Genomic DNA, 27,786 nt, shown 5'->3' on the forward strand with positions numbered 1-27,786 from the left:
GCCATTCCGCGATGATCTTCCTCAGTTGCCGTAAGAGGTTTTCAGCTGTGTGCGTATTCTGGAAAGCGGTGATACAAAGCGTAGCCTGCCTAGGAAAGAGTTGGCGTTTGCGAGATGCTGCTACTGGTGCCGCCGCTGCTGTTCTTGCGGCGGGAGTCCATACATCTACCCAGTGGGCTGTCACAGTCATATAGTCCTGACCCTGCCCTGCTCCACTTGTCCACATGTCCGTGGTTAAGTGGACATTGGGTACAGCTGCATTTTTTAGGACACTGGTGACTCTTTTTCTGAGGTCTGTGTACATTTTCGGTATCGCCTGCCTAGAGAAATGGAACCTAGATGGTATTTGGTACCGGGGACACAGTACCTCCAACAAGTCTCTAGTTGGCTCTGCAGTAATGATGGATACCGGAACCACGTTTCTCACCACCCAGGATGCCAAGGCCTCAGTTATCCGCTTTGCAGTAGGATGACTGCTGTGATATTTCATCTTCCTCGCAAAGGACTGTTGAACAGTCAATTGCTTACTGGAAGTAGTACAAGTGGGCTTACGACTTCCCCTCTGGGATGACCATCGACTCCCAGCGGCAACAACAGCAGCGCCAGCAGCAGTAGGCGTTACACGCAAGGATGCATCGGAGGAATCCCAGGCAGGAGAGGACTCGTCAGACTTGCCAGTGACATGGCCTGCAGGACTATTGGCATTCCTGGGGAAGGAGGAAATTGACACTGAGGGAGTTGGTGGGGTGGTTTGCGTGAGCTTGGTTACAAGAGGAAGGGATTTACTGGTCAGTGGACTGCTTCCGCTGTCACCCAAAGTTTTTGAACTTGTCACTGACTTATTATGAATGCGCTGCAGGTGACGTATAAGGGAGGATGTTCCGAGGTGGTTAACGTCCTTACCCCTACTTATTACAGCTTGACAAAGGGAACACACGGCTTGACACCTGTTGTCCGCATTTCTGGTGAAATACCTCCACACCGAAGAGCTGATTTTTTTGGTATTTTCACCTGGCATGTCAACGGCCATATTCCTCCCACGGACAACAGGTGTCTCCCCGGGTGCCTGACTTAAACAAACCACCTCACCATCAGAATCCTCCTGGTCAATTTCCTCCCCAGCGCCAGCAACACCCATATCCTCCTCATCCTGGTGTACTTCAACACTGACATCTTCAATCTGACTATCAGGAACTGGACTGCGGGTGCTCCTTCCAGCACTTGCAGGGGGCATGCAAATAGTGGAAGGCGCATGCTCTTCACGTCCAGTGTTGGGAAGGTCAGGCATCGCAAACGACACAATTGGACTCTCCTTGTGGATTTGGGATTTCAAAGAACGCACAGTTCTTTGCGGTGCTTTTGCCAGCTTGAGTCTTTTCAGTTTTCTAGCGAGAGGCTGAGTGCTTCCATCCTCATGTGAAGCTGAACCACTAGCCATGAACATAGGCCAGGGCCTCAGCCGTTCCTTGCCACTCCGTGTGGTAAATGGCATATTGGCAAGTTTACGCTTCTCCTCCGACAATTTTATTTTAGGTTTTGGAGTCCTTTTTTTTCTGATATTTGGTGTTTTGGATTTGACATGCTCTGTACTATGACATTGGGCATCGGCCTTGGCAGACGACGTTGCTGGCATTTCATCGTCTCGGCCATGACTAGTGGCAGCAGCTTCAGCACGAGGTGGAAGTGGATCTTGATCTTTCCCTAATTTTGGAACCTCAACTTTTTTGTTCTCCATATTTTATAGGCAGAACTAAAAGGCACCTCAGGTAAACAATGGAGATGGATGGATTGGATACTAGTATACAATTATGGACGGACTGCCACGGTTAGGTGGTATAAAAAAACCACGGTTAGGTGGTATATATTGTAATACAATTATGGATGGACGGACTGCCTGCCGAGTGCCGACACAGAGGTAGCCACAGCCGTGAACTACCGCACTGTACACTGGTTGATAAAGAGATAGTAGTATACTCGTAACAACTAGTATGACACTATGACGGTATAAAGAATGAAAAAAAAACCACGGTTAGGTGGTATATATTATAATAATACAATTATGGATGGACGGACTGCCTGCCGAGTTCCGACACAGAGGTAGCCACAGCCGTGAACTACCGCACTGTACACTGGTTGATAAAGAGATAGTAGTATACTCGTAACAACTAGTATGACTGACTATGACGGTATAAAGAATGAAAAAAAAACCACGGTTAGGTGGTATATATTGTAATACAATTATGGATGGACGGACTGCCTGCCGAGTTCCGACACAGAGGTAGCCACAGCCGTGAACTACCGCACTGTACACTGGTTGATAAAGAGATAGTAGTATACTCGTAACAACTAGTATGACTGACTATGACGGTATAAAGAATGAAAAAAAAACCACGGTTAGGTGGTATATATTGTAATACAATTATGGATGGACGGACTGCCTGCCGAGTTCCGACACAGAGGTAGCCACAGCCGTGAACTACCGCACTGTACACTGGTTGATAAAGAGATAGTAGTATACTCGTAACAACTAGTATGACTGACTATGACGGTATAAAGAATGAAAAAAAACCCACGGTTAGGTGGTATATATTATAATACAATTATGGATGGACGGACTGCCTGCCGACTGCCGACACAGAGGTAGCCACAGCCGTGAACTACCGCACTGTACACTGGTTGATAAAGAGATAGTAGTATACTCGTAACAACTAGTATGACACTATGACGGTATAAAGAATGAAAAAAAAACCACGGTTAGGTGGTATATATTATAATACAATTATGGATGGACGGACCGACTGCCGACACAGAGGTATCCACAGCCGTGAACTACCGCACTGTACACTGGTTGATAAAGAGATAGTAGTATACTCGTAACAACTAGTATGACACTATGACGGTATAAAGAATGAAAAAAAAACCACGGTTAGGTGGTATATATTATAATACAATTATGGATGGACGGACTGCCTGCCGAGTGCCGACACAGAGGTAGCCACAGCCGTGAACTACCGCACTGTACACTGGTTGATAAAGAGATAGTAGTATACTCGTAACAACTAGTATGACTGACTATGACGGTATAAAGAATGAAAAAAAAACCACTGTTAGGTGGTATATATTATAATACAATTATGGATGGACGGACTGCCTGCCGACTGCCGACACAGAGGTAGCCACAGCCGTGAACTACCGCACTGTACACTGGTTGATAAAGAGATAGTAGTATACTCGTAACAACTAGTATGACACTATGACGGTATAAAGAATGAAAAAAAAACCACGGTTAGGTGGTATATATTATAATACAATTATGGATGGACGGACTGCCTGCCGACTGCCGACACAGAGGTAGCCACAGCCGTGAACTACCGCACTGTACACTGGTTGATAAAGAGATAGTAGTATACTCGTAACAACTAGTATGACACTATGACTGTAAAAAGAATGAAAAAAAAACCACGGTTAGGTGGTATATATTATAATAATACAATTATGGATGGACGGACTGCCTGCCGACTGCCGACACAGAGGTAGCCACAGCCGTGAACTACCGCACTGTACACTGGTTGATAAAGAGATAGTAGTATACTCGTAACAACTAGTATGACTATGACGACGGTATAAAGAAAGAAAAAATAATACCACGGTTAGGTGGTATATAATTATACAATTATGGATGGACGGACTGCCTGCCGACTGCCGACACAGAGGTAGCCACAGCCGTGAACTACCGCACTGTACTGTGTCTGCTGCTAATATAGACTGGTTGATAAAGAGATAGTATACAACAATATACTACTATACTGGTGGTCAGGCACTGGTCACCACTAGTCACACTGGCAGTGGCACTCCTGCAGCAAAAGTGTGCACTGTTTAATTTTAAATTAATATAATATTATGTACTCCTGGCTCCTGCTATAACAACCTGCAGTGCTCCCCAGTCTCCCCCACAATTATTATAAGCTTTTATACATTGATGTGCAGCACACTGGGCTGAGCTGAGTGCACACAGACTGAGTCACACTGTGTGACTGCTGTGTATCGTTTTTTTCAGGCAGAGAACGGATATAGCAGAGAACGGATATATTAAATAAAAGTTAACTTAACAACAACTGCACTGGTCACTGTGGTAAACTCTGTCTGCACAATCTCTCTCTCTCTCTCTTCTAATCTATTCTAATGGAGAGGACGCCAGCCACGTCCTCTCCCTATCAATCTCAATGCACGTGTGAAAATGGCGGCGACGCGCGGCTCCTTATATAGAATCCGAGTCTCGCGAGAATCCGACAGCGTCATGATGACGTTCGGGCGCGCTCGGGTTAACCGAGCAAGGCGGGAAGATCCGAGTCGCTCGGACCCGTGAAAAAAAAAGTGAAGTTCGTGCGGGTTCGGATTCAAAGAAACCGAACCCGCTCATCTCTAAGAACAAGTAGAGGATATCAGCTCAGAAGATATAGCTGAATTAATTGGAGCAATGAAGGCTATTTTGTCTTTAGAGGATTCAGTAGAGCCGGTGTTAAAAACTAAGGCACCTGTGTTTAAACGTCCCAAAACAGTTAGGGTTGAATTTCTAGTGTCAGATCAGCTGACGGAAATCATGGAGGAAGCTTGGGCTACACCCAATAAAAAATATAGAATTCCAAAAAAATGGGATTCCTATTACCCTTTTACAACTGGGGACTGTTTAAAAAGAGAAGTGCCTCCTAAGGTAGATACGCACGTCATTCAATTGGTGCGAAAATCTATATTGCCTTTACCATCAGCATCATTAAATGATGTCACAGACAGAAGAGTGGATGGGTTTTTGAAAACCATATTTTCTCTGTCAGGGGCAGTTATAAGGCCAGCTATGGCTTCAGCCTGGATGGCAAAGGTAGTAGCTGAATGGGCTGACGTACTGGAAAACGGGCTTGCGGCACCTACTAGGGAGCAGAAGTCCCATATAGCTCACATGAAGCAGGCGGCAGTATTCCTAAAGGAAGCAGCAATAGACATGGGTACTATTGCTTCCAAAGCGTCAGCCTTAACGGTAGCTGCTCGCAGAGCAATTTGGCTACATACGTGGAAAGCTGATTCAGAATCTAAGAAGGTTCTGGAATCGTTGCCTTTTGTTGGAAATATCCTGTTTGGTAAGGAATTGACAGATATCTTGGAGTCAGAAGCAGAATCCAAGAAGGTCAGGTTTCCTGCCAATTATAACCCCCGGCCTAGGGGTTCGGGTTTTTGGCCATTTAGGTTGCAAGCAAAAACAAAAGGAAATAGTGAATCTAAGCAGCCCCAATACAATAAGTTTGATAAGGCAAAGAAGCAATGGGCCACCAGAGGACCAGCTTCCAAACCAGAACATAAGCCATCAGCCTGATGGTGCGGGCCTTCATAGGGGGGACCCCAGGGTAGGGGGCCGACTTCTTCAGTTTTCACACATATAGCAGCAGTCAACAACAGATGCTTGGGTGCAAAAAGAGGTATCTCTGGGTTACGTTTTCCCTTACAAGAACCAGCCTCCTCGAAGGTTCTTCTGCACCTGTCCATCTCGGATAGAGGCGAAGGCCAGAGCTCTGCAAGAAGCAGTTCAGAAATCGCTTAAGTCAGGAGTAATTATTCCAGTACCCCCTGCACAACGGGGACAGGGTTTTTACTCCAACCTGTTTTTGATTCAGAAGCCAAATGGGTCGTACCAGCCCATTCTCAATATCAAAATGTTAAACAAATATATTTGTGTACCACGGTTTCACATGGAGACGTTACGCTCCATAGTTTTGGCCATGGAATCAGGGGATTACATGGTATCTCTAGATATACAGGATGCTTACCTGCATGTTCCTATAGCATTGTCTCATCAGTGTTACCTCAGGTTCACCATCCTCCAGCTACATTTTCAGTTCCAGGCATTACCCTTTGGGTTAGCCACAGCCCCAGAGTATTTACCAAGATTATGGTGGTCATGGCAGCTTATCTTCGCAAGCAGGGGATAAGAATTTTTCCATACCTTGACGATCTGTTAATCCTGGGACAATCCCAGAAACTGCTCTTGAGCCATCTCCAACAGACAATAACTCATAAATTGGGCAAAGTCATCTCTGATTCCGTCACAATGGATGATTCACTTGGGGGCTGTATTGGATTCAAGTCTGCAGAAAATATTCTTACCTCGGAACAAAATACCCAAGGTGCAGTTAATGACTCAGGAGTTGTTACACAGTCGAACAATATCAATTCACGCAGCAATGCGAATGATGGGTTCGATGGTGTCAACATTCGACATGGTGGAGTATGCACAATTCCACTCAAGACCTCTGCCAGCGTCTGATTCTGGCCAGATGGAATGGAGTACATCAGACAATAAAGAAACAGATGATGGTACTTCCAGTAAAGGTAAAAAGGTCATTAACATGGTGGCTACAGACATCCCATCTAGACAAGGGGAGACCCTTTTGGATATCAGATTGGGAGATCCTGACAACGGATGCCAGTCTTCAGGGCTGGGGAGCAGTGTCCGTAAAATTATGGTTCCAAGGACAGTGGACCACAGAAGAAAGTTGCCTACCAATAAACCTGTTGGAACTTCAGGCCATATACATGGCACTGATTCAGGTAAAGGACACTCTGCAAGGAAAACCAGTCCAGATCCGATCGGACAATGCAACGGCAGTAGCGTACCTCAACCATCAGGGAGGAACTCACAGCCAAAAAGCAATGAAGGAGGTAAATCACATACTAAAATGGGCAGAACTCCATCTTCCAGCATTGTCCGCAGTGTTCGTTCCGGGAGTCCTAAACTGGGAAGTGGACTTTCTCAGTCGACACACCATTCAAGCAAGCGAATGGGCTCTACACCCGGAGGTTTTTCAGACTCTGGTAGACTAATGGGGATTGCCAGAGATAGATCTCATGGCATCCCGTCTGAACAACAAAGTGCCCGCATTTGAGTCAAGAACAAGGGATCCCAGAGCGATCTTTGTTGACGCCTTGTCGGTGAAATGAGACTTTCAGCTGGCTTATCTGTTTCCTCCGATCACCCTGTTACCCAGTGTGTGAAGGAAAATAAAGCAAGCAAAGGGTGCCGTGCAGTGGCGGAACTAGCGAGCGGTGGGCCCAGGTGCGACAAAATGCTTTGGGCCCCCCATCCCATCCAAGTCCACCCCCTCACCCCTGGAGAGGATCTGGTGAGGGGGACCTGCTCAGGGCCAGAGAAATGGATACCTGGCAACAGTGCCGTAACTAGACATTTTAGCACTGTGTGCAAGAAACGGCATCGGAGCCCCACCCCTGCATGCAAAACAGGGACAGTGCGTGCGCAAAAATACATAGTGGCGTGGCTTCGTGGGGAAGGGGTGTGGCCACAAAATAATACCAATTCATAAAACGGTGCACAGTAGTTTCCATTATTCAAATTACGCCGCACAGTAGCACCACTACACCAGGTAGAGACCCTTTTACACATTACGGCGGACAGATTCCTCTTTTTACACATTACGGCAGACAGCGTCCCCTTTTTACACATTACGGCAGACAGCGTCCCCCTTTTTACACATTACGGCAGACAGAGTGCACTTTTTACACATAACGGCAGACAGCGTCCCCTTTTTACACATAACGGCAGACAGCGTGCCCTTGTTACACATAGCGGCAGACAGCGTGCCCTTGTTACACATAACAGCAGATAGCGTGCCCTTGTTAAACATAGCGGCAGACAGCGTACACTTTTTATACATTACGGCAGACAGCGTCCCCTTTTTACACATTACGGCAGACAGCGTGCCCTTGTTACACATTACGGCAGACAGCGTCCCCCTTTTTACACATTACGGCAGGCAGATTCCCCCTTTTTACACATTGCGGCAGGCAGATTCCCCTTTTTTACACATCACGTCAGGCAGATTCCCCCTTTTTACACATTGCGGCAAAGATTCCCCCTTTTTACACATTACGGCAAAGATTCCCCCTTTTTACACATTACATCAGGCAGAATCCCCCTTTTTACACATTACATCCGGTAGAATCCCCCTTTTTACACATTACATCAGGCAGATTTCCCCTTTTTACACATTGCGGCAAAGATTCCCCCTTTTTACACATTACGGCAAAGATTCCCCCTTTTTACACATTACATCAGGCAGAATCCCCCTTTTTACACATTACATCAGGCAGATTCCCCATTTTTACACATTGCGGCAGGCAGATTCCCCCTTTTTACACTTTGCGGCAGGCAGATTCCCCCTTTTTACACTTTGCGGCAGGCAGATTCCCCATTTTTACACATTGCGGCAGGCAGATTCCCCATTTTTACACATTGCGGCAGACAGTCCCAAGAAAGAAAGAAAGAAAGAAAGAAAGGACAGAAAGAAAGAAGAATTATACTTACCCTCTCCGCTGGCTCAGGCTCCTCGGTGCAGCTTCTGGTCACGATTCCCGAGCAGGAGACAAGGAGGAGGTGGAGGAGGGAGCCGCAGCAGCGCTGTGTTATTGGTGGAGGCGATGCTGCTGCTGCCCCTCTGCTTCACTATAGGCTGTTCTCGGAAGACAGCCTATAGTGAAGCAGAGGGACAGCAGCAGCAGCGCCTCAACCTGTAACAAAGTGCTGCTGCGGCTCCCTCCTCCTCCTTACCCCCCGTGCCGCTGCAGTGCGCTCCTCTCCTCCCTGGGCAGCTGTGCGCTGCGGGCAGCGGTTGCCCGCAGCACACAGCGGCATGTAAAGAGTCAGTTTGACTCATTACATGCTTTGGGCCCCTGGACAGAGGCGGGCCCCAGTGCAACGCACTGGTTGCACTGGCGGTAGTTCCGCCTCTGGTGCCGTGATTCTAATAGCTCCAGCTTGGCCCAGAAGGCATTGGTACATAGATCTGCAGAGGATGTCGATGGATGCTCCAGTTCTGCTCCCTCAACGTCCAGATTTACTGATGCAGGGTCCTTGTTATCACAGGCATCTGGATCAACTGTCTTTGATGGCGTGGCTGTTGAAACCTCTATCCTGAAGTCAAGAGGATTCTCACAACAGGTAATTCAAATTATGCTCAGCTCGCATTTATCACCGAATATGGCAAGCCTATAATCATTGGTGCAGTGAAAAAAGTATGGACCCAAAATCTTTTAGAGTATCCAGGGTCTTAGATTTCCTTCAGGCAGGAATGGATAATAAGATTTTACTTACCGATAAATCTATTTCTCGTAGTCCGTAGTGGATGCTGGGACTCCGTAAGGACCATGGGGAATAGCGGCTCCGCAGGAGACAGGGCACAAAATAAAAGCTTGAGATATCAGGTGGTGTGCACTGGCTCCTCCCCCTATGACCCTCCTCCAAGCCAGTTAGGATACTGTGCCCGGACGAGCGTACATAATAAGGAAGGATATTGAATCCCGGGTAAGACTCATACCAGCCACACCAATCACACCGTACAACTCGTGATCTGAACCCAGTTAACAGTATGATAAATTTAAAGGAGCCTCTGAAAAGATGGCTCAACAATGATAACCCGAATTTTTTGTAACAATAACTATATACAAGTATTGCAGACAATCCGCACTAGGGATGGGCGCCCAGCATCCACTACGGACTACGAGAAATAGATTTATCGGTAAGTAAAATCTTATTTTCTCTAACGTCCTAAGTGGATGCTGGGACTCCGTAAGGACCATGGGGATTATACCAAAGCTCCCAAACGGGCGGGAGAGTGCGGATGACTCTGCAGCACCGAATGAGAGAACTCCAGGTCCTCCTCAGCCAGGGTATCAAATTTGTAGAATTTAGCAAACGTGTTTGCCCCTGACCAAGTAGCTGCTCGGCAAAGTTGTAAAGCCGAGACCCCTCGGGCAGCCGCCCAAGATGAGCCCACTTTCCTTGTGGAATGGGCTTTTACTGATTTTGGCTGTGGCAATCCTGCCACGGAATGTGCAAGCTGAATTGTACTACAAATCCAACGAGCAATCGTCTGCTTTGAAGCAGGAGCACCCAGCTTGTTGGGTGCATACAGGATAAACAGCGAGTCAGTTTTCCTGACTCCAGCCGTCCTGGAAACATATATTTTCAAGGCCCTGACAACGTCCAGCAACTTAGAGTCCTCTAAGTCCCTAGTAGCCGCAGGTACCACAATAGGTGGGTTCATGTGAAATGCAGAAACCACCTTAGGTAGAAATTGAGGACGAGTCCTCAATTCCGCCCTGTCAGAATGAAAATTTAGGTAAGGGCTTTTACATGATAAAGCCGCCAATTCTGACACACGCCTAGCTGAAGCCAAGGCCAACAGCATCGACACCTTCCACGTGAGATATTTTAAATCTACCGTAGACAATGGTTCAAACCAGTGTGATTTTAGAAATCTCAACACAACATTGAGATCCCAAGGTGCCACTGGAGGCACAAAAGGAGGCTGTATGTGCAGCACCCCTTTCACAAATGTCTGAACTTCAGGTACTGAAGCCAGTTCTTTCTGGAAGAATATCGACAGGGCCGAAATTTGAACCTTAATGGACCCTAATTTTAGGCCCATAGACAGTCCTGTTTGCAGGAAATGCAAGAAACGACCCAGTTGAAATTCCTGTGTAGGGGCCTTCTTGGCCTCACACCACGCAACATATTTACGCCAAATGCGGTGATAATGTTTTGCGGTTACTTCCTTTCTGGCTTTTACCAGAGTAGGGATGACTTCTTCTGGAATGCCCTTGTCCTTCAGGATCCGGCGTTCAACCGCCATGCCGTCAAACGCAGCCGCGGTAAGTCTTGGAACAGACAAGGCCCCTGCAGTAGCAGGTCCTGTCTTAGAGGTAGAGGCCACGGTTCGTCCGTGAGCATCTCTTGAAGTTCCGGGTACCAAGACCTTCTTGGCCAATCCGGAACCACGAGTATAGTTCTTACTCCTCTCCTTCTTATGATTCTCAATACTTTCGGTATGAGGGGCAGAGGAGGGAATACATACACTGACTGGTACACCCACGGCGTTACCAGAGCGTCCACTGCTATTGCCTGAGGGTCCCTTGACCTGGCGCAATATCTGTCCAGTTTTTTGTTTAGACGTGACGCCATCATGTCCACCTTTGGTCTTTCCCAACGGTGTACAATTTGGTGGAAGACTTCTGGGTGAAGTCCCCACTCTCCCGGGTGAAGGTCGTGTCTGCTGAGGAAGTCTGCTTCCCAGTTGTCCACTCCCGGAATGAACACTGCTGACAGTGCTATCACATGATTTTCCGCCCAGCGAAGAATCCTTGCAGTTTCTGCCATTGCCCTCCTGCTTCTCGTGCCGCCCTGTCTGTTTATGTGGGCGACTGACGTGATGTTGTCCGACTGGATCAACACCGCCTGACCCTGAAGCAGAGGTTTTGCTTGAATTAAGGCATTGTAAATGGCCCTTAGTTCTAGAATGTTTATATGAAGAGATGTTTCCATGCTTGACCACAAGCCCTGGAAATTCCTTCCCTGTGTGACTGCTCCCCAGCCTCTCAGGCTGGCATCCGTGGTTACCAGGATCCAATCCTGAATGCCAAATCTGCGGCCCTCTAGTAGATGAGCCCTCTGAAGCCACCACAGGAGAGACACCCTTGTCCTTGGCGACAGGGTTATCCGTTGATGCATCTGAAGATGCGATCCGGACCATTTTCCCAGTAGATCCCACTGAAAAGTTCTTGCATGGAATCTTCCGAATGGAATCGCTTCGTAAGAAGCCACCATTTTTCCCAGGACCCTTGTGCACTGATGCACTGAGACCTGTCCTGGTTTTAGGAGGTTCCTGACTAGCTCGGATAACTCCCTGGCCTTCTCCTCCGGGAGAAACACCTTCTTCTGGACTGTGTCCAGAATCATTCCTAAGAACAGTAGACGTGTCGTTGGAATCAGCTGCGATTTTGGAATATTTAGAATCCATCCGTGCTGACTTAGCACTACCTGAGATAGTGCCACTCCGACTTCTAACTGTTCCTTGGTTCTTGCCCTTATCAGGAGATCGTCCAAGTAAGGGATAATTAAGATGCCTCTTCTTCGTAGAAGAATCATCATTTCGGCCATTACCTTGGTAAAGACCCGAGGCGCCGTGGACAATCCAAACGGCAGCGTCTGAAACTGATAATGACAGTTTTGTACTACAAACCTGAGGTACCCTTGGTGAGAAGGATATATTGGGACGTGGAGATAAGCATCCTTGATGTCCAGCGACACCATATAGTCCCCCTCTTCCAGGTTCGCTATCACCGCTCTGAGTGACTCCATCTTGAATTTGAACCTTTTTATGTAAGTGTTCAAAGATTTTAGATTTAATATTGGTCTCACCGAGCCGTCCGGCTTCGGTACCACAAATAGTGTGGAATAATACCCCTTCCCCTGTTGTAAGAGGGGTACCTTGATTATCACCTGCTGGGAGTACAGCTTGTGAATGGCTTCCAGAACTGCCTCCCTGTCGGAGGGAGACTTTGGTAAAGCAGACTTCAGGAACCGATGAGGAGGAAACGCCTCGAATTCCAGTTTGTACCCCTGTGATACTACCTGTAGAATCCAGGGATCCACTTGCGAGTGAGCCCACTGCGCGTTGAAATTCTTGAGACGGGCCCCCACCGTGTCTGAGTCTGCTTGTAAAGCCCCAGCGTCATGCTGAAGACTTGGCAGAAGCAGGGGAGGGCTTCTGCTCCTGGGAAGCGGCTGCATGGTGCTGCCTTTTTCCTCTTCCTCTGCCCTTGGGCAGAAAAGAGTGACCTTTTGCTCGCTTGTACTTATGGGAACGAAAGGACTGAGTTTGAAAAGACTGTGTCTTTTTCTGTTGATGTGAAGTAACCTGGGGTAAAAAGGTGGATTTTCCAGCCGTTGCCGTGGCCACCAGGTCTGTTAGACCAGCCCCAAATAACTCCTCCCCCTTATACGGCAATACTTCCATGTGCCGTTTGGAATCTGCGTCCCCTGACCACTGTCTGGTCCATAATGCTCTTCTGGCAGAGATGGACATTGCGCTTACTCTTGATGCCAGGGTACAAATATCCCTCTGCGCATCACGCATATATAGCAATGCATCCTTTAAATGTTCTATAGTTAACAGAATATTGTCCCTATCCAGGGTATCAATATTCTCAGTCAGGGAATCCGCCCATGCGACTCCAGCACTGCACATCCAGGCTGATGCGATTGCTGGTCGCAGTATAACACCAGTATGTGTGTATATACTTTTCAGGATATTTTCCAGCCTCCTATCAGCTGGTTCTTTGAGGGTGGCCGTATCAGGGGACGGTAACGCTACTTGTTTAGATAAACGTGTGAGCGCCTTATCTACCCTAGGGGGTGTTTCCCACCGTGCCCTAACCTCTGGCGGGAAAGGGTATAGTGCTAATAACTTATTAGAAATTAGCTGTTTTTTATCGGGGGAAACCCACGCTTTATCACACACCTCATTTATTTCCTCAGACTCAGGAAAAACTATTGGCAGTTTTTTCACACCCCACATAATACCCGCCTTTGAGGTATTTGTAGTGTCAGAAAGGTTCAATGCCTCTTTCATTGCCGTGATCATGTAACGTGTGGCCCTACTGGACATTACGTTTGTCTCGTCACCGTCGACACTAGATTCAGTATCTGTATCTGGATCCGTGTCGACCCACTGAGGTAGCGGCCGTTTTAGGGCCCCTGAGGGTGTCTGAGACGCCTGAACAGGCACTAATTGATTTGCCGGCTTTCTCATGTCGTCAACAGTTTTTTGTAAATTGCTGACATTATCACTTAATTGCTTAAACACAATCATCCAGTCAGGTGTCGACTCCCTAGGGGGTGACATCACTAACACAGGCAACTGCTCCGCCTCCACCTCATTTTCCTCCTCATACATGTCGACACACGCGTACCGACACACAGCACACACACCGGGAATGCTCTGATAGAGGACAGGACCCTACTTAGCCCTTTGGAGAGACAGAGGGAGAGTCTGCCAGCACACACCCAGCGCTATATATATACAGGGATAACCTTATATAAGTGTTAATCCCTTATAGCTGCTGTTAATCTAGTTATTTGCTGCCAAAATGCCCCCCCTTCTCTTTTTTACCCTGAATCAGATGCAGTACTGCAGGGGAGAATCAGGGAGCCGTCCTTCCAGCGGAGCTGTGAGGGAATAATGGCGCCAGTGTGCTGAGGAGATAGGCCCCGCCCCTTCACGACGTCCTTAACTCCCGCTTTTTTGTGTAAAATGGCAGGGGAAAAAATACATCCATATAGCCCTGGAGCTATATGTGATGTATTCCTTTTGCCAGCTAAGGTATATGTGTGTTATATTGCGTCTCAGGGCGCTCCCCCCCAGCGCCCTGCACCCTCAGTGACCGGAGTGTGAAGTGTGCTGAGAGCAATGGCGCACAGCTGCGGTGCTGTGCGCTACCTTAGTCTTGAAGACAGGATGTCTTCTGCCGCCGCTTTCACCGGACCTTCGTCTCTTCTGGCTCTGTAAGGGGGACGGCGGCGCGGCTCCGGTGACCCATCCAGGCTGAACCTGTGATCGTCCCTCTGGAGCTAACGTCCAGTAGCCTAAGAAGCCCAATCCACTCTGCACTCAGGTGAGTTCGCTTCTTCTCCCCTTAGTCCCACGATGCAGTGAGCCTGTTGCCAGCAGGACTCACTGAAAATAAAAAAAACCTAACTAAACTTTTATTCTAAGCAGCTCTGGAGAGCTACCTAGTTTGCACCCTTCTCGGCCGGGCACAAAAATCTAACTGGCTTGGAGGAGGGTCATAGGGGGAGGAGCCAGTGCACACCACCTGATATCTCAAGCTTTTATTTTGTGCCCTGTCTCCTGCGGAGCCGCTATTCCCCATGGTCCTTACGGAGTCCCAGCATCCACTTAGGACGTTAGAGAAAAGGGTCTGAAAGTGGCTTCCTTGAGAGTGTAAGCATTGACTGTATGGTTTCAAAAGAAAATTGCAAATTTACTGGATGTGCGTACTTTTTTCCAGGGAATGCTGCGCATTCAACCGCCTTTTGTTCCTCCTGCAGTGCCTTGGGATTTAAGTCTGGTTATTAAATCCCTTCAAGGTGCTCCATTTGAACCACACGATAAAGTGGATCTTAAATGGTTGACAGCTAAAGTTCTCTTTCTACTGACTATGGCATCAGGTAGAAGTGTAATGTAAGTCTCCTTTTCTGATTTTTTTTATCCAGATAAAGCAGTTCTCAGAACTAGGTCTGGTTATCTTCCAAAGGTGGTATCTAAATTCCACCTTAATGAAGAAGTTGTAGTCCCGGCTTTTCAGGTATCGGGACTTTCTGTGGGAGATGCGTCGCAGGATGTAGTCTGGACATTAAGAGTCCACGTGGATCGTACCAGTGCCATCAGAAAGACAGATTCTCTCTTCACTCTCTACGGATTTCACAAGAGGGGATGGCCTGCTACTAAACAGATGCTAGCAAGATGGCTTCAAATGACGATTTCAGAAGCATATTCTCGAGCTCATCTCCTTGTTCCGGCTAATGTCTCTGCTCACTCTGCTCGTAAGGTAGGTCCTTCATGGGCAGCAAAACATGGTGCTTCAGCAGAACAGATTTGTAAGGCAGCCACATGGTCTTCCATTAACACATTCATTAGACATTATGCCTTGGATACTTTTGCCTCTCATGACGCTGAATTCGGGCGAAAGGTTCTCCTGACTAATCAGGAAGCGTCCCCACCACTAAAAATTGCTTTGGGAAATCCCATTGTTTTCCTGTGGATAACCTGTGGACCCTGCCGGAGAAATATACGTTATGGTAAGAACTTACCGTTGATAACGGTATTTCTCCTATGTCCACAGGTTTCCACAGGGATCCCACCCTGACGCACCTGGTTTGAGGATCTTTATACTCACTAAACTCTTCCCTCTTGCATGGAAGGGTGTGCATGTGTGTTCTTCTCGCCTGAATAGGGTTCTATATAATGCTCCTGCCTAAATGCTTTGGAATCCAACTGATTTGCCTGAGCCAGTGGGCGGGGATATATAGGGACGGGCCCGTTGCATCCTGGGAGGACTGAAAGCTTGTGATTGTTTGATGCCAATCCGCTGTCGCTCCATTATATCCCATTGTTATCCTGTGGAAACCTGTGGACATAGGAGAAATACCGTTATCAACGGTAAGTTCTTACCATAACGTATATTTCTCCCTCATGGAGAGGGTCAGGTAGGCAAGTATGCATTAATAACATACTGGGGCCTATTCAGTAACACTAGTTTCCGCATGTTTTATGTAAAGGGCTACCTAATATTCAGCAAACTTCCCAAAAAAATGTCAGAGTTTGCTTGCGAGAACCAGCGGCCTCTGCAGATGCAGCTTGTACTTAGTTTCGCTCTTTCCTATGGGTCTGGAGTTGTGAAGAGGGTTCCAAGCGGATCCCTCCACCGCATAGCATGGCTGTGCACGTGTACCCTCAGGTCACCTATACGTGAACTTTTCTACAGTGAGGATAATGGTTCCAGGTAATCTGGGCCCATGAGTTATGTTTGGGACTCATTCGGTAAAGAATTCAAGAATGCATGGGACAATCCCAACATTTTTTTTTTTATTGAAGCATCACGTGTGTATCAAAAAGGACACAAAGCAGTAATACAACAGCAATAATCAACATCACAGGTAAACAACATAAACAACAGTGCAAATTGACACAGATACAACAAGGATGGTCAGCAAAGTAATAATATAATGTAGCAGAAGTAGCGCAGTAATAATATATAATATAAAAAAGGATACAAAAAGAAAAGAAAAAACAATCTCGTCTCTCATCCCACCCACCCCAGGGAAGTTTCCCCACAATGTAACATCGTGCCAAACAACCATTTATAACAACAAAATAGGAGGATCACCTACCACCTCACTGCAGATTCCAGGAGGTACTATGCAAATTTTTAGGACTCTGATCTTTTACTTCCGTAGATAGGATGACCACGTAGTTCTCCCACCCAATTCAAACATTTTTAAATAGTTAAACTCAAAATAGAAAATAGAAAGAGTCAGATCAATCACATGTCCCGCTTCCCACCAGTACAAAGAAAAAATCAAATATATAAATAAATGTTTCAATTAATAAAAATAAAATCTAAACACACACATGACGGTAGATGAATATATAGGTTGTCGCTCCCTTCTAAAGGGTCCTACACACTGGCCGATTTTAGCAATGATATCGACTAACGATATTATCGTTGGTTGATTTTTTCACCAACGATTTTTGCCTACACACTTGACGATATCGATGGATGATTTGGATGATATGAGAGTACATACATCTATATCGTCCAACTGACTTGCATGTATAAACGAGGATAGATCAACGATGAACGATTGCGGGGGCTCGCATCGGTCATTGTTGATGCATACACACTAACCGATGTGAGCGATTTATCGTTCATTTTTGAACGATATCGTTCATATATATCATCGTTATCGGCAAGTGTGTAGGGCCCTTTATATGCTGTACATCTTTTGTTGCAATCTGCTAGCATAACCACACAACAAGATATTTTGCAGCACTAATATTATTAAATCCACTTTGTGCTTGGTAATAAATGAAGCAATTTAATCTGTGTTGTAATGCAGAGCTCCTGGCAATTTCCATACCAATATCCCTGCACATCTCACAGGCTGCAACCCTGCCCTCTGCCATGCCAACAAAACAGGTTGTTTCATGTATCTATATTTCATCACTTATCTTTCAATCTAGGGTTTCATCTACTGAACCAATTTCCTATAAAATAACACGTGAACTAAACACTGAGCTCAATATTCTCACAAAGATAGTGACTAGTACTACCCCAGCCACAAAATGCTGTTACACTACCTGCACTACAAATTATATATTGTTGCACTACAATAGGGAATATTACTGTATCTTTTCTTAACAGTCAGTGCACAGAAACTAATTTTGATATAAAAATAGGGGCCGAAACAGGTTTATCTGCAATGGGATGTAGTCATGTCAACACCGCAATGTCGACAGTAAAGGTGACATTGTTGAAATGTCGACTTCGAACGTCAGCATCTGCAGAATGTCAACATGTTCACAATGTTGGCATGTGAAATGTTAACATTTTGCAGGGACCGGAGGGGGAGGGTTAGGCAATAGCAGTGGAGGGTAAGGCTATGGGAGGAAAAGCTACGGTTAGGTACCAGGGGAGGGTGAGGGTTTGGCAGCGGATGTGGAGGGTTAGGGTTAGGCTATGGGAGGAGAGGCTACGGTTAGGTACCAGGGGAAGGTGAGGGTTAGGCAGTGACAGCGGAGGGTTAGGCTATGGGAAAGGAGGCTACGGTTAGGTAACAGGGGAAGGTGAGGGTTAGGCAGCAGTAGCGGAGGGTTAGGATTAGGCTATGGGAGGGGAGGCTACGGTTAGGTACTAGGGGAGGGTGTGGGATAGGCAGTGGCAGCAGAGGGTTAGGCGAGGGAGGGGAGGTTACGGTTAGGTACCATGGGAGGGTGAGGGTTAAGCAGCGGCAGAGGAGGGTTAGGGTTAGGCTATGAGAGGGAAGGTTACGGTTAGGTACTAGGAGAGAGTGAGGGTTAGGTAGCAGAGGGTTAGTGTTAGGCTATGGGAGGGGTGGCTATGGTTAGGTACTAGGGGAGGGTGAGGGTTAGGTAGTGACAGCAGAGGGTTAGGGTTAGGCTATGGGAGGGAAGACCACCGTTAAGTACTAGGGGAGGGTTAGGCTATGGGAGGGGATGCTATGGTTAGGTAACAGGGTAAGGCGATGGTTAGGCAGCGGAGGGTTAGGGTTAGGCTATGAGAGGGGAGGTTACGGTTAGGTACTAGGAGAGAGTGAGGGTTAGGTAGCAGAGGGTTAGTGTTAGGCTATGGGAGGGGTGGCTATGGTTAGGTACTAGGGGAGGGTGAGGGTTAGGCAGTGACAGCAGAGGGTTAGGGTTAGGCTATGGGAGGGAAGACCACCGTTAAGTACTAGGGGAGGGTTAGGCTATGGGAGGGGACACTATGGTTAGGTAACAGGGTAAGGCGATGGTTAGGCAGCGGCAGTGGAGGGTTAGGGTTAGGATATGGGAGGGGACGCTATGGTTAGGTAACAGGGGAAGGCGATGGTTAGGCAGCAGCAGTGGAGGGTTAGGCAATGGGAGGGGAGACTACTGGTAGGTACTAGGGGGGGGGTTTGGGGTTAAGGTTAGCCATACTCAGTGCCAAAAGCATCGCAGGATCCTCCGAAAGTCATCAGGACATCACTGCTTGACCCGGAAGCCACTGCTGTAGACGCCGGTCCCGCAGTACCAGGTAAGTCACCACTAGATCACCAGGGATGTATTTTGAACATTTTAATCATGTCGGCATTTCATCAGTGCCGACATAATAATTGAGATGTGTCCACTTACATCTTTGCTATTTTGCTCAGTTTGGCACAACATGCAAAACACGGCTCAGCTGTTTTTCACGAGTAGCGAGTGGATGGATTTAAAAAATTTTGGTTGCCATAATAGAATATGTATAAAGTAACATATTTAAGAAGCAAATTAAAAAAATTCACAATGCATGGCTGAATCTCTGAGTCTATGGCATGCAAAACCGTGCAATACATGGCGGGATATAGCAAAGATCAGGGCCAAATTAACAATGGGACGGATGGAGCTCCAGCTCCAGGCCTTCACATAAAAATAGGCCCATCACACTGGCAGCTTGATGATCACTAGCCACCAGCTGGCCACATTATCAGCCAAAAATCTAAACTATTAAGATTGCATTTCTAATTATCGCACAAATTATGCAATTTTTTCTATTTTTACATATCTAGGGAGACATTGGAGCTTATAGTGACGGGGGTGTACACGCCCAGATGGCTCTGTCCACAGTCACACAGCACTGATCACACCTCCTGCCCCATTTCTCACAATAGGCCCTTGAATATTTTCAGGCCCATGTGGCCCTTAATCCGGCCCTGGCAAAGAGGTATGTGGACACATCTGTTCTTTTGTCTGTCCAGGATTGGTGACAGAACTTGAAAGAGTAGAGAACATCTTGCCATAGAGCGGGGGTATTCAACATGTGTTCTTCCAGATGCTGTGTTTAAGTACCTGTTGGTATCCAATGGCCTAGGAGAAGGGAAGGGCCGCTGAGGTGGCGTTCAGTATTAATGAGCTCTATTTCTTATTTGGAACAATCTTTGCTCTGCTGTTGTATAATCCTTTACACACTGCCAGACACTATCCAGCCACAGCCTGCCTGCTCCCTATCTGCTCCCTCCACGGGATGGCCGTTACCACAACAGAAGGAATAGGAAATTCGGCAACACGGCTGCATCCAGTCCAGGTAGGCCGAGTAACTGATAGGGGGGCAGTATAATGGCGCTGTAATGAGGGGGCGCTGACTTTATTACATTTGGGTGAAAGCATAAACCTTCCTACGGTGACGGAACTGTTCTGCACCTAACTGGTAGTGGTGGTCCTCTCATATATATTGGAAAACATTGTTTGGACTTTAATCGTAGCCTTCTATTAATGCGTCGCTGTCTGGCATTTCATCTTCGCTCTGTAGGAGAGGTTAGCTAAAGCTCACGGCTCCCAGTGTGGGTTCTGCAGCCCTGGCATGGTGATGTCCATGTACTCCTTACTGAGAAATAACCCGGAACCCACCATTGAGGACATCCTTGCTTACTTATCTGGTAGGTAACCAAAGCCACCCAATGTCCACATGTACAGTGCTGAATACACAGAGCGCACTTACAGACCAGTTTTGGCTGTAACGTTTCACAGGTGTTTAGGCTACTTTTGTGCAGGTTCACGTCCCGGCCCAACATTAAATCCAAGGAGTTGATCAGAGCATTGTTGGGTTTGGACGTTGGGGCATTGTGGAAGATTTTATTTACTGCAGTAACAAACACTCACTGATGTGCACTTTATATGCAAGTAGGCTTGCCCTTTGGGGGCTGAGTTGGACACAGGGGACTGCCCATCTGGCACTTGTGGCTAGTGACAGAAAGGACGATGACCTGATGGGCCGGTCTGGCTACACAGAGAGACAGGCTGGCCGAGCTGCACAGCTTCCCGGTGCACTGCTCGACTGCCCGACATACAGTAGCACGGAGGAGTGCCACGAGGCCATACCCCTGTTTTCCTGTCCACTGTCTTCATCATTTGGCCGGAGGTGTGGGTTCCCCGCCAAACTCGGACATTTTTTTTAAAGCGGCAATCATTTATAAGGCATGGTTATGCCTTGTATGCGGTTGCCGCTTTAAGAACACATCTGAGTTCAACCAGGGACCCCGCACCTCCGGCCAACCCGTGCGTCTCTACATCCAGCCCCTGGTCGGCTTGTCCGTGTATGTTGTAACCTCTCTGGTTCTATATCCCTCAGACACACATATACTCTTCATCAATGCCAAGCCAGCTGATGCAAATCCTCTACCTCCCTCAGACCATGGCAATAAAATCAGTACATAAATTCTACCAGTTATACTGTATAAAAGAATCCACAGACCAAGGAGGTAATTCAGATCTGATCGCTAGGAAGCAAATTTTGCGTTCCTGTGTTCAGATAGTCGCCGCCTACAGGAGGAGGGTATTTTCACTGTACAAGTGTGCGATCGCATGTGTAGCCGAGCGGCACAAACTGATTTTGTGCAGTCTCTGCGCAGCCCAGGACTTACTCAGCTGCTGCGATCACATCAGCCTCTTCGGGACTTGACGTCACACAGTCTCCCTTTAAATGCTTGGTCCCGCCTGCTTATTTCAAACACTCCCTGAAAACGGCCAGCTGCCACCCACAAACGCCCTCTTCCTGCCAATCTCTTTGCGAACGCCCATGCAAATGGATCCTTCGCACAAACACGTCGCTGACCCCCTTTGCAGCCGTCCGTTGCGCCTGCGCAGTTCGGATCTGATCGCCCGCCGTGCGAAAACACAGCCTAGCGATCAGGTCTAAACTAGCCCTCAGACCTGTTTATACTAATCTGCTTTGATTCATCAGCCAATCAGAGCAGCAGCAACCAAATATAAGAGCCTAATGACATTAATTAGGTTTCACAGTAATATAATCTGCTCATTTCAACCAAATAAGACTTTGCATTACTTTGTGTTCATTACAAACTATGGGGGAAATGTATCACACCTTTCACAGAGATAAAGTGAAGCTGAAAATAGAAAACAATCAGCTTTTAACTAACATTTTATAGACTGTACCAGATAATTGACAATTAACAGCTGATTGGTTGCTATATTCAACTTCTCCACTTTACCTTCCTCAAAGGACATGACTCACGGGGGTGTGCTGCGAGTCAGGCGGGTTTGGACTCGCAGCACGTTCCCATTACCATGGAAACGCACATCCTGGGGGCGCGCGGACACAACGCACGGGGGCGTACCGCGAGTCAGGGTGCATGAACTCATGGCATGCCCCCATTTCCAAGATCAGAGAGTCGGAGGCTGCACTGTGCGCGGCCTTCCCGGCTCTCTGTGGGACCATACCAGCCCACCTGCCCATCGGCCTTCCTGGTATATGCCAGAATTGCCAGATGGGCAGTCCGGCCCTGTCTCCCCCTATGATCTGTTTGGTATATAATTTCAAGTTGTTCTAAATGTGCTCTTCCTTTCTCTCTCTCTGGGGCATATTTATCACAATCCGCATCTCAGATGTAGATGGGATGTGATAAAATCTCCCCAATCCGTAATGCGATAACTGATACAGTACATCACAAGGATGTATCAATTAGTGCATGCAGGGACGGAGCTTGCAAGACAGCTCTATCCTTGTGAATACTCTCCGCAGACTTCTCTGGGTATTTTGCACAGAAAAGTATGTGCTGCGCATCTGCCACTGCCGACACCGCCGCTGGATGCGACCCCCTCCACACTTACCTGGCGATCGGTGACCGGGTGAGCTCCTCCGGCTCCAGTCATCTGATCACCGGCTTCCAGCTCTGTGACCCATCATCTGCTGTAAACTGAGATGCCGATTTACAGCAGACATCAGTTGACGGGGTCACAGTGCAGGAAGCGAGTTCACTGGGACACCGATCACTGCACCGGGGAGCTAGCAGGTTAAAAAAAAAAAAAACTGAAAAATTTTAATTAAAGGGTTTGGAGTAATTTTTCAAGCAAACTGCTCCAAAAGCCCTTGAATACATTCCAGTAAAACTAAAACAATTATTAAAAATATTAATAAATATGCCAGTTTGTATTTTTTGACAATTATATGTTGCTAATAGCGGTTTTCTCGTTTTAGGAAATCTCTGTAGGTGCACAGGCTACCGGCCGATATTGGATGGTTTCAGAACTTTTGATAAGGTTGGTGCTCGTATGTACATTTGTTATATAGATATTATCTTGTTACTGTTTATTAGCCATAATTTATTCAGAGCTGTAACAGGGCTGAATTCTATCTTTCAGTCCTGCTGCTTAAACAAAGTGGAGGAAGAGAATAAGCTGCCTGAGACAAAGGTATCATAAAGTTTAATTTTTGCTCACATGGTAATCTTTGCGTTTTACCTTTGTAAGGATATGTATGATGTTGTATCGGGCTCTGCTGTGACCCCAGGTGCTGCAGGCACCCGCACAGCTATAGAGCGGGGGTCCAGCAAGTGGTGATCAGCAGTCATTGCTATCAGGGGGTAAAGGTCAGCGCACCAGACCATTCAAATAGATTTTTAAACTGCTTCACATGTGATCTTGCAGGGGGAGTGGGTTAAGCTGAAGGAATAGGTTCTCCAAGCTACAGTATTAACTAAGGGGGTAATTCAGACCTGATCGTAGCAGCAAATTTGTTAGCAGTTGGGCAAACCATATTGCACTGCAAGAGGGGGGGTAGATGTAACATGTGCAGAGAGAGTTAGATTTGGGTGGGGTGCATTCAAACTGAAATCTAAATTGCAGTGTAAAAATAAAGCAGCCAGTATTTACCCTGCACAGAAACAATATAACCCACCCAAATCTAACTCTCTCTGCACATGTTATATATCTATCCCCCCTGCAGTGCGCATGGTTTTGCCCAACTGCGAACAAATTTGCTGCCATGGTCAGGTCTGAATTACCCCCTAAGAGTGGTGGTAGCCAACTGCAGCCAACAGGAGAACTTGACATGACAGTGTGCTCCAGTAGTATTAAACATCCTAGTGATATTTGGTGGACCCCTTTTATTGAAGTAAACCTTAGTTACCTTCTATACCAGTAAATAAAGACACGGAGACATGATTTTGGCAGAAAAATTGCTAGCTATTTATTTGACCCTAACCATAGCAAAACCTGTAATTGGGAAAATTTTGTTAAGATGCCGAATCAGCCGGCATAATGGTGGCAGAAAAAAGAACGGCTCTATTAAACTATTGGTAAACTTAAATTGGTAAACTGACCGGAACCGTCCAGCACCCTATCCAAACCGGTAATAGGTGTCAACACAACCCCCACAGTGACTTCCCACCGCTCCTGGGTGCCCTGCCGCTGCCTCCCGGATGGGTGGTCGAGCGGCCATTAAGTCGATGGAGGTGAGTGCACCTAAACCATAATAACACTGAAACTTACTACCTATAAAAAACCATACAACTACAAACTGCCGTTCTTTTCCGCCTATAAATAGCCAACGAATGAAAACAGCTAATCAATTAACCGCCAATGCACTCCGCGTCAAACAAAACAACCTCTACCCTTAGGGCGGGAGGGCGGGAAGAAATTTCAGCAAGCAAAGAGACCTAAAATGGCCACTCCAGCCTATATATACCTTAACCCTCCCCCTTTCCTAAGGCTGTACTACCTCACAGCTAGGTCCACCCCTCACAGGATGTTTAACCCATTCCTCTCCTATGTTAGTCAATTCTCTCTCCATCAATGAGTAGGAATTAGAGGCTGGTATACTGACTGCTATAAGCAAGCCTGGTTCAGCATTAATAACTGTTACTGTTTTGTAATTATTGATCAAATCCAACGATGATGGACAGGTTTGACGAACCGCGGCATAGTAATTAATTATACCCCATGGTTAGTGCTATTGTAATTCTTTTATAGTTGAAAACCTTATTTGACGTTTATTTGATCTTCTTTTTGTTGCTTCTAGCAGCCCCAACTGTTCAATGAAAAGGATCTCTTACCTTTGGACGCAACGCAAGAGCTGATCTTCCCACCTGAGCTGACGGTGAGTTTCCAGAGAGTGAAATGCGCGGGGTATTTATAACTACAACAAGAAGCGCAGTTGATAGATTTTATAAATTTTGTTTGTCAATGTGAATAAATGTAATAACGTATGTAATGTATACAAGGCAGAATGTGAGCTGGACACTAACCAGCCTGGTCTTGTATGTCTAATGATTGCTACTTTAAAACATCGGGCAGAGTTGCACGGAACCCGCCGATGTTTGCAGGCTGTTACGTTTACACGTGGGAAATGAAAATCTGGCGTTGTCATAAATGTAAAAAAAATATCCACAGCGAGGGGGACTAAGGCCTAATAGTTCCTTGATACAGGGCTGCCGAGACATTAGATAGGCCAGGGTACTATAGAGGGCGTGGCCAAATGTGTAGGTGTGGCTATACCCCACTCTGCATACAGTGCCCTATGAAACACCGAACAGGGGGGCAGATGTATTAACTTGGAAACGGCATAAGGAAGTGAAACACCAGTGATATGTGCAAGGTGATAAAGGCACCAGCCAATCAGCTCCAATATGTAAATTAACAGTTAGGATCTGATTGGCTGGTGTGCTTATCACCTTGCACATATCACTGGTTTATCACTTCCTTATGCCGTCTCCAGGTTAATACATCTGCCCCAGGGGCCGCTGCTTCACCTCTCAAGCTGACCTGGGCCCTCCAGGGAAGCTCGGACCTGGGTAATCTATACCAGCCACACACACACCCTCTATACCAGCGCCACACACACCCTCTATACCAGCCACACACACCCCCTCTATGCCAGCCACACACACACACACACACACACACCCTCTATACCAGACACACACACACACACACACACACACACACACACACACACACACACCCCCTCTATACCAGACACACACACCCCCTCTATACCAGCCACACACACCCCCTCTATACCAGACACACACACACACACACACACACACACACACACACAAACACACTCTATACCAGCCACACACACACACACACACACACACACACACACACCCTCTATACCAGACACACACACACACACACACACACACACACACACACCCTCTATACCAGACACACACACACACACACACACACACACACACACACTCTATACCAGACAAACACACACAAACACACTCTATACCAGCCACACCCCCCCCTCTATACCAGACACACACACACACACACACACACACACACACACACACACACACACACACCCTCTATACCAGCCACACACACACACCCTCTATACCAGCCACACACACACCCCTCTATACCAGCCACACACACACCCTCTATACCAGCCACACACACACACACACACACCCTCTATACCAGCCACACACACACACATACACCCTCTATACCAGCCACACACACACCCTCTATACCAGCCACACACACACCCTCTATACCAGCCACACACACACACACACACACACACACCCTCTATACCAGCCACACACACACACACACACACACACACACCCTCTATACCAGACACACACACACACACACACACACACACACACACACACCCTCTATACCAGACACACACACATACACACACACACACACACACACACACACACACACACACACACTCTATACCAGAGACACACACACACACACACACACACACACACACACACACACACACACACACCCTCTATACCAGAGACACACACACACACACACACACACACACACACCCTCTATACCAGACACACACACACACACACACACACACACACACACACACACACACACACACACACACCCTCTATACCAGACACACACACCCCCTCTATACCAAACACACACACACACTCTATACCAGCCACACACACCCCCTCTATACCAAACACACACACACACACACCCTCTATACCAGCCACACACACCCCCTCTATACCAGCCACACACCCCCCTCTATACCAGCCACAAACACACACACACACACACCCTCTATACCAGACACACACACACACACACACCCTCTATACCAGCCACACACAGCCCTGCCCCCCACCCCCTCTATACCAGCCCCCCCACCCCCTCTATACCAGCCAGACACACACACCCTCTGTACCAGCCACACACACACCCCCTCTATACCAGCCACAAACACACACACCCCCTCTATACCAGCCACACACACACCCTCTATACCAGCCACACACAGCCCTGCCCCCCCTCCCTCTATACCAGCCCCCCCACCCCCTCTATACCAGCCACACACACACACACACACACACACACACCCTCTATACCAGCTACACACACACACCCTCTATACCAGCTACACACACACACACTCTATACCAGACACACACTCTCTCTCTCTCTCTCTCTCTCTCTCTCTCTCTCTCTCTCTCTCTCTCTCTCTCTCTCTCTCTCCCAGCCCCACCCACCCCTTTATACCAGCCACACACACACACCCTCTATACCAGCTACACACACACTCTGTACCAGCCCCACCCCCCCTCTCGGAACCCTTACCCTGGCCCGGTTCTGATTTTGGCAATAAAACCTCAGCCAGTATTCTTAAGAAATGAGACGAGAGGGAGAAGTGCCGATGATATAAGGATTAGTATGCAAGGCTTAGCAGAACATTGAACTTTCTTTTAATTACTTTGTTACATGATGAAACAAAATGTAGGTTTAGGAACAACCAGTATTGTATTTGATTACCGGTACTTAGTTTTACCATGGGGAGAAACAGGGCATTACCTAATATGAT

General features: G+C 47.2%; 1 protein-coding gene across 5 annotated transcripts in view; it reads left to right on the forward strand.

Moving 5' to 3' along the window:
• The window catches only part of LOC134944371 (aldehyde oxidase 1-like), a 267,367-nt gene that overhangs the window by 63,175 nt on the left and 176,406 nt on the right, over nucleotides 1–27,786 (forward strand). For 2 of the 5 annotated variants that reach the window (XM_063932949.1, XM_063932952.1), the window contains 5 exons: nucleotides 20,118–20,226; nucleotides 20,452–20,578; nucleotides 23,137–23,198; nucleotides 23,301–23,351; nucleotides 24,958–25,035. In XM_063932949.1, the coding sequence (XP_063789019.1) occupies nucleotides 20,118–20,226; nucleotides 20,452–20,578; nucleotides 23,137–23,198; nucleotides 23,301–23,351; nucleotides 24,958–25,035 (427 nt within the window). Of the gene's footprint in view, nucleotides 1–19,900; nucleotides 19,998–20,117; nucleotides 20,227–20,451; nucleotides 20,579–23,136; nucleotides 23,199–23,300; nucleotides 23,352–24,957; nucleotides 25,036–27,786 lie in introns of all 5 variants that reach the window. The other 3 variants (XM_063932953.1, XM_063932950.1, XM_063932951.1) reach the window with 3 other exon arrangements.

Source organism: Pseudophryne corroboree, chromosome 7 (genome assembly GCF_028390025.1).
Source record: "Pseudophryne corroboree isolate aPseCor3 chromosome 7, aPseCor3.hap2, whole genome shotgun sequence".
Classification (NCBI taxonomy): Eukaryota; Metazoa; Chordata; class Amphibia; order Anura; family Myobatrachidae; genus Pseudophryne; species Pseudophryne corroboree.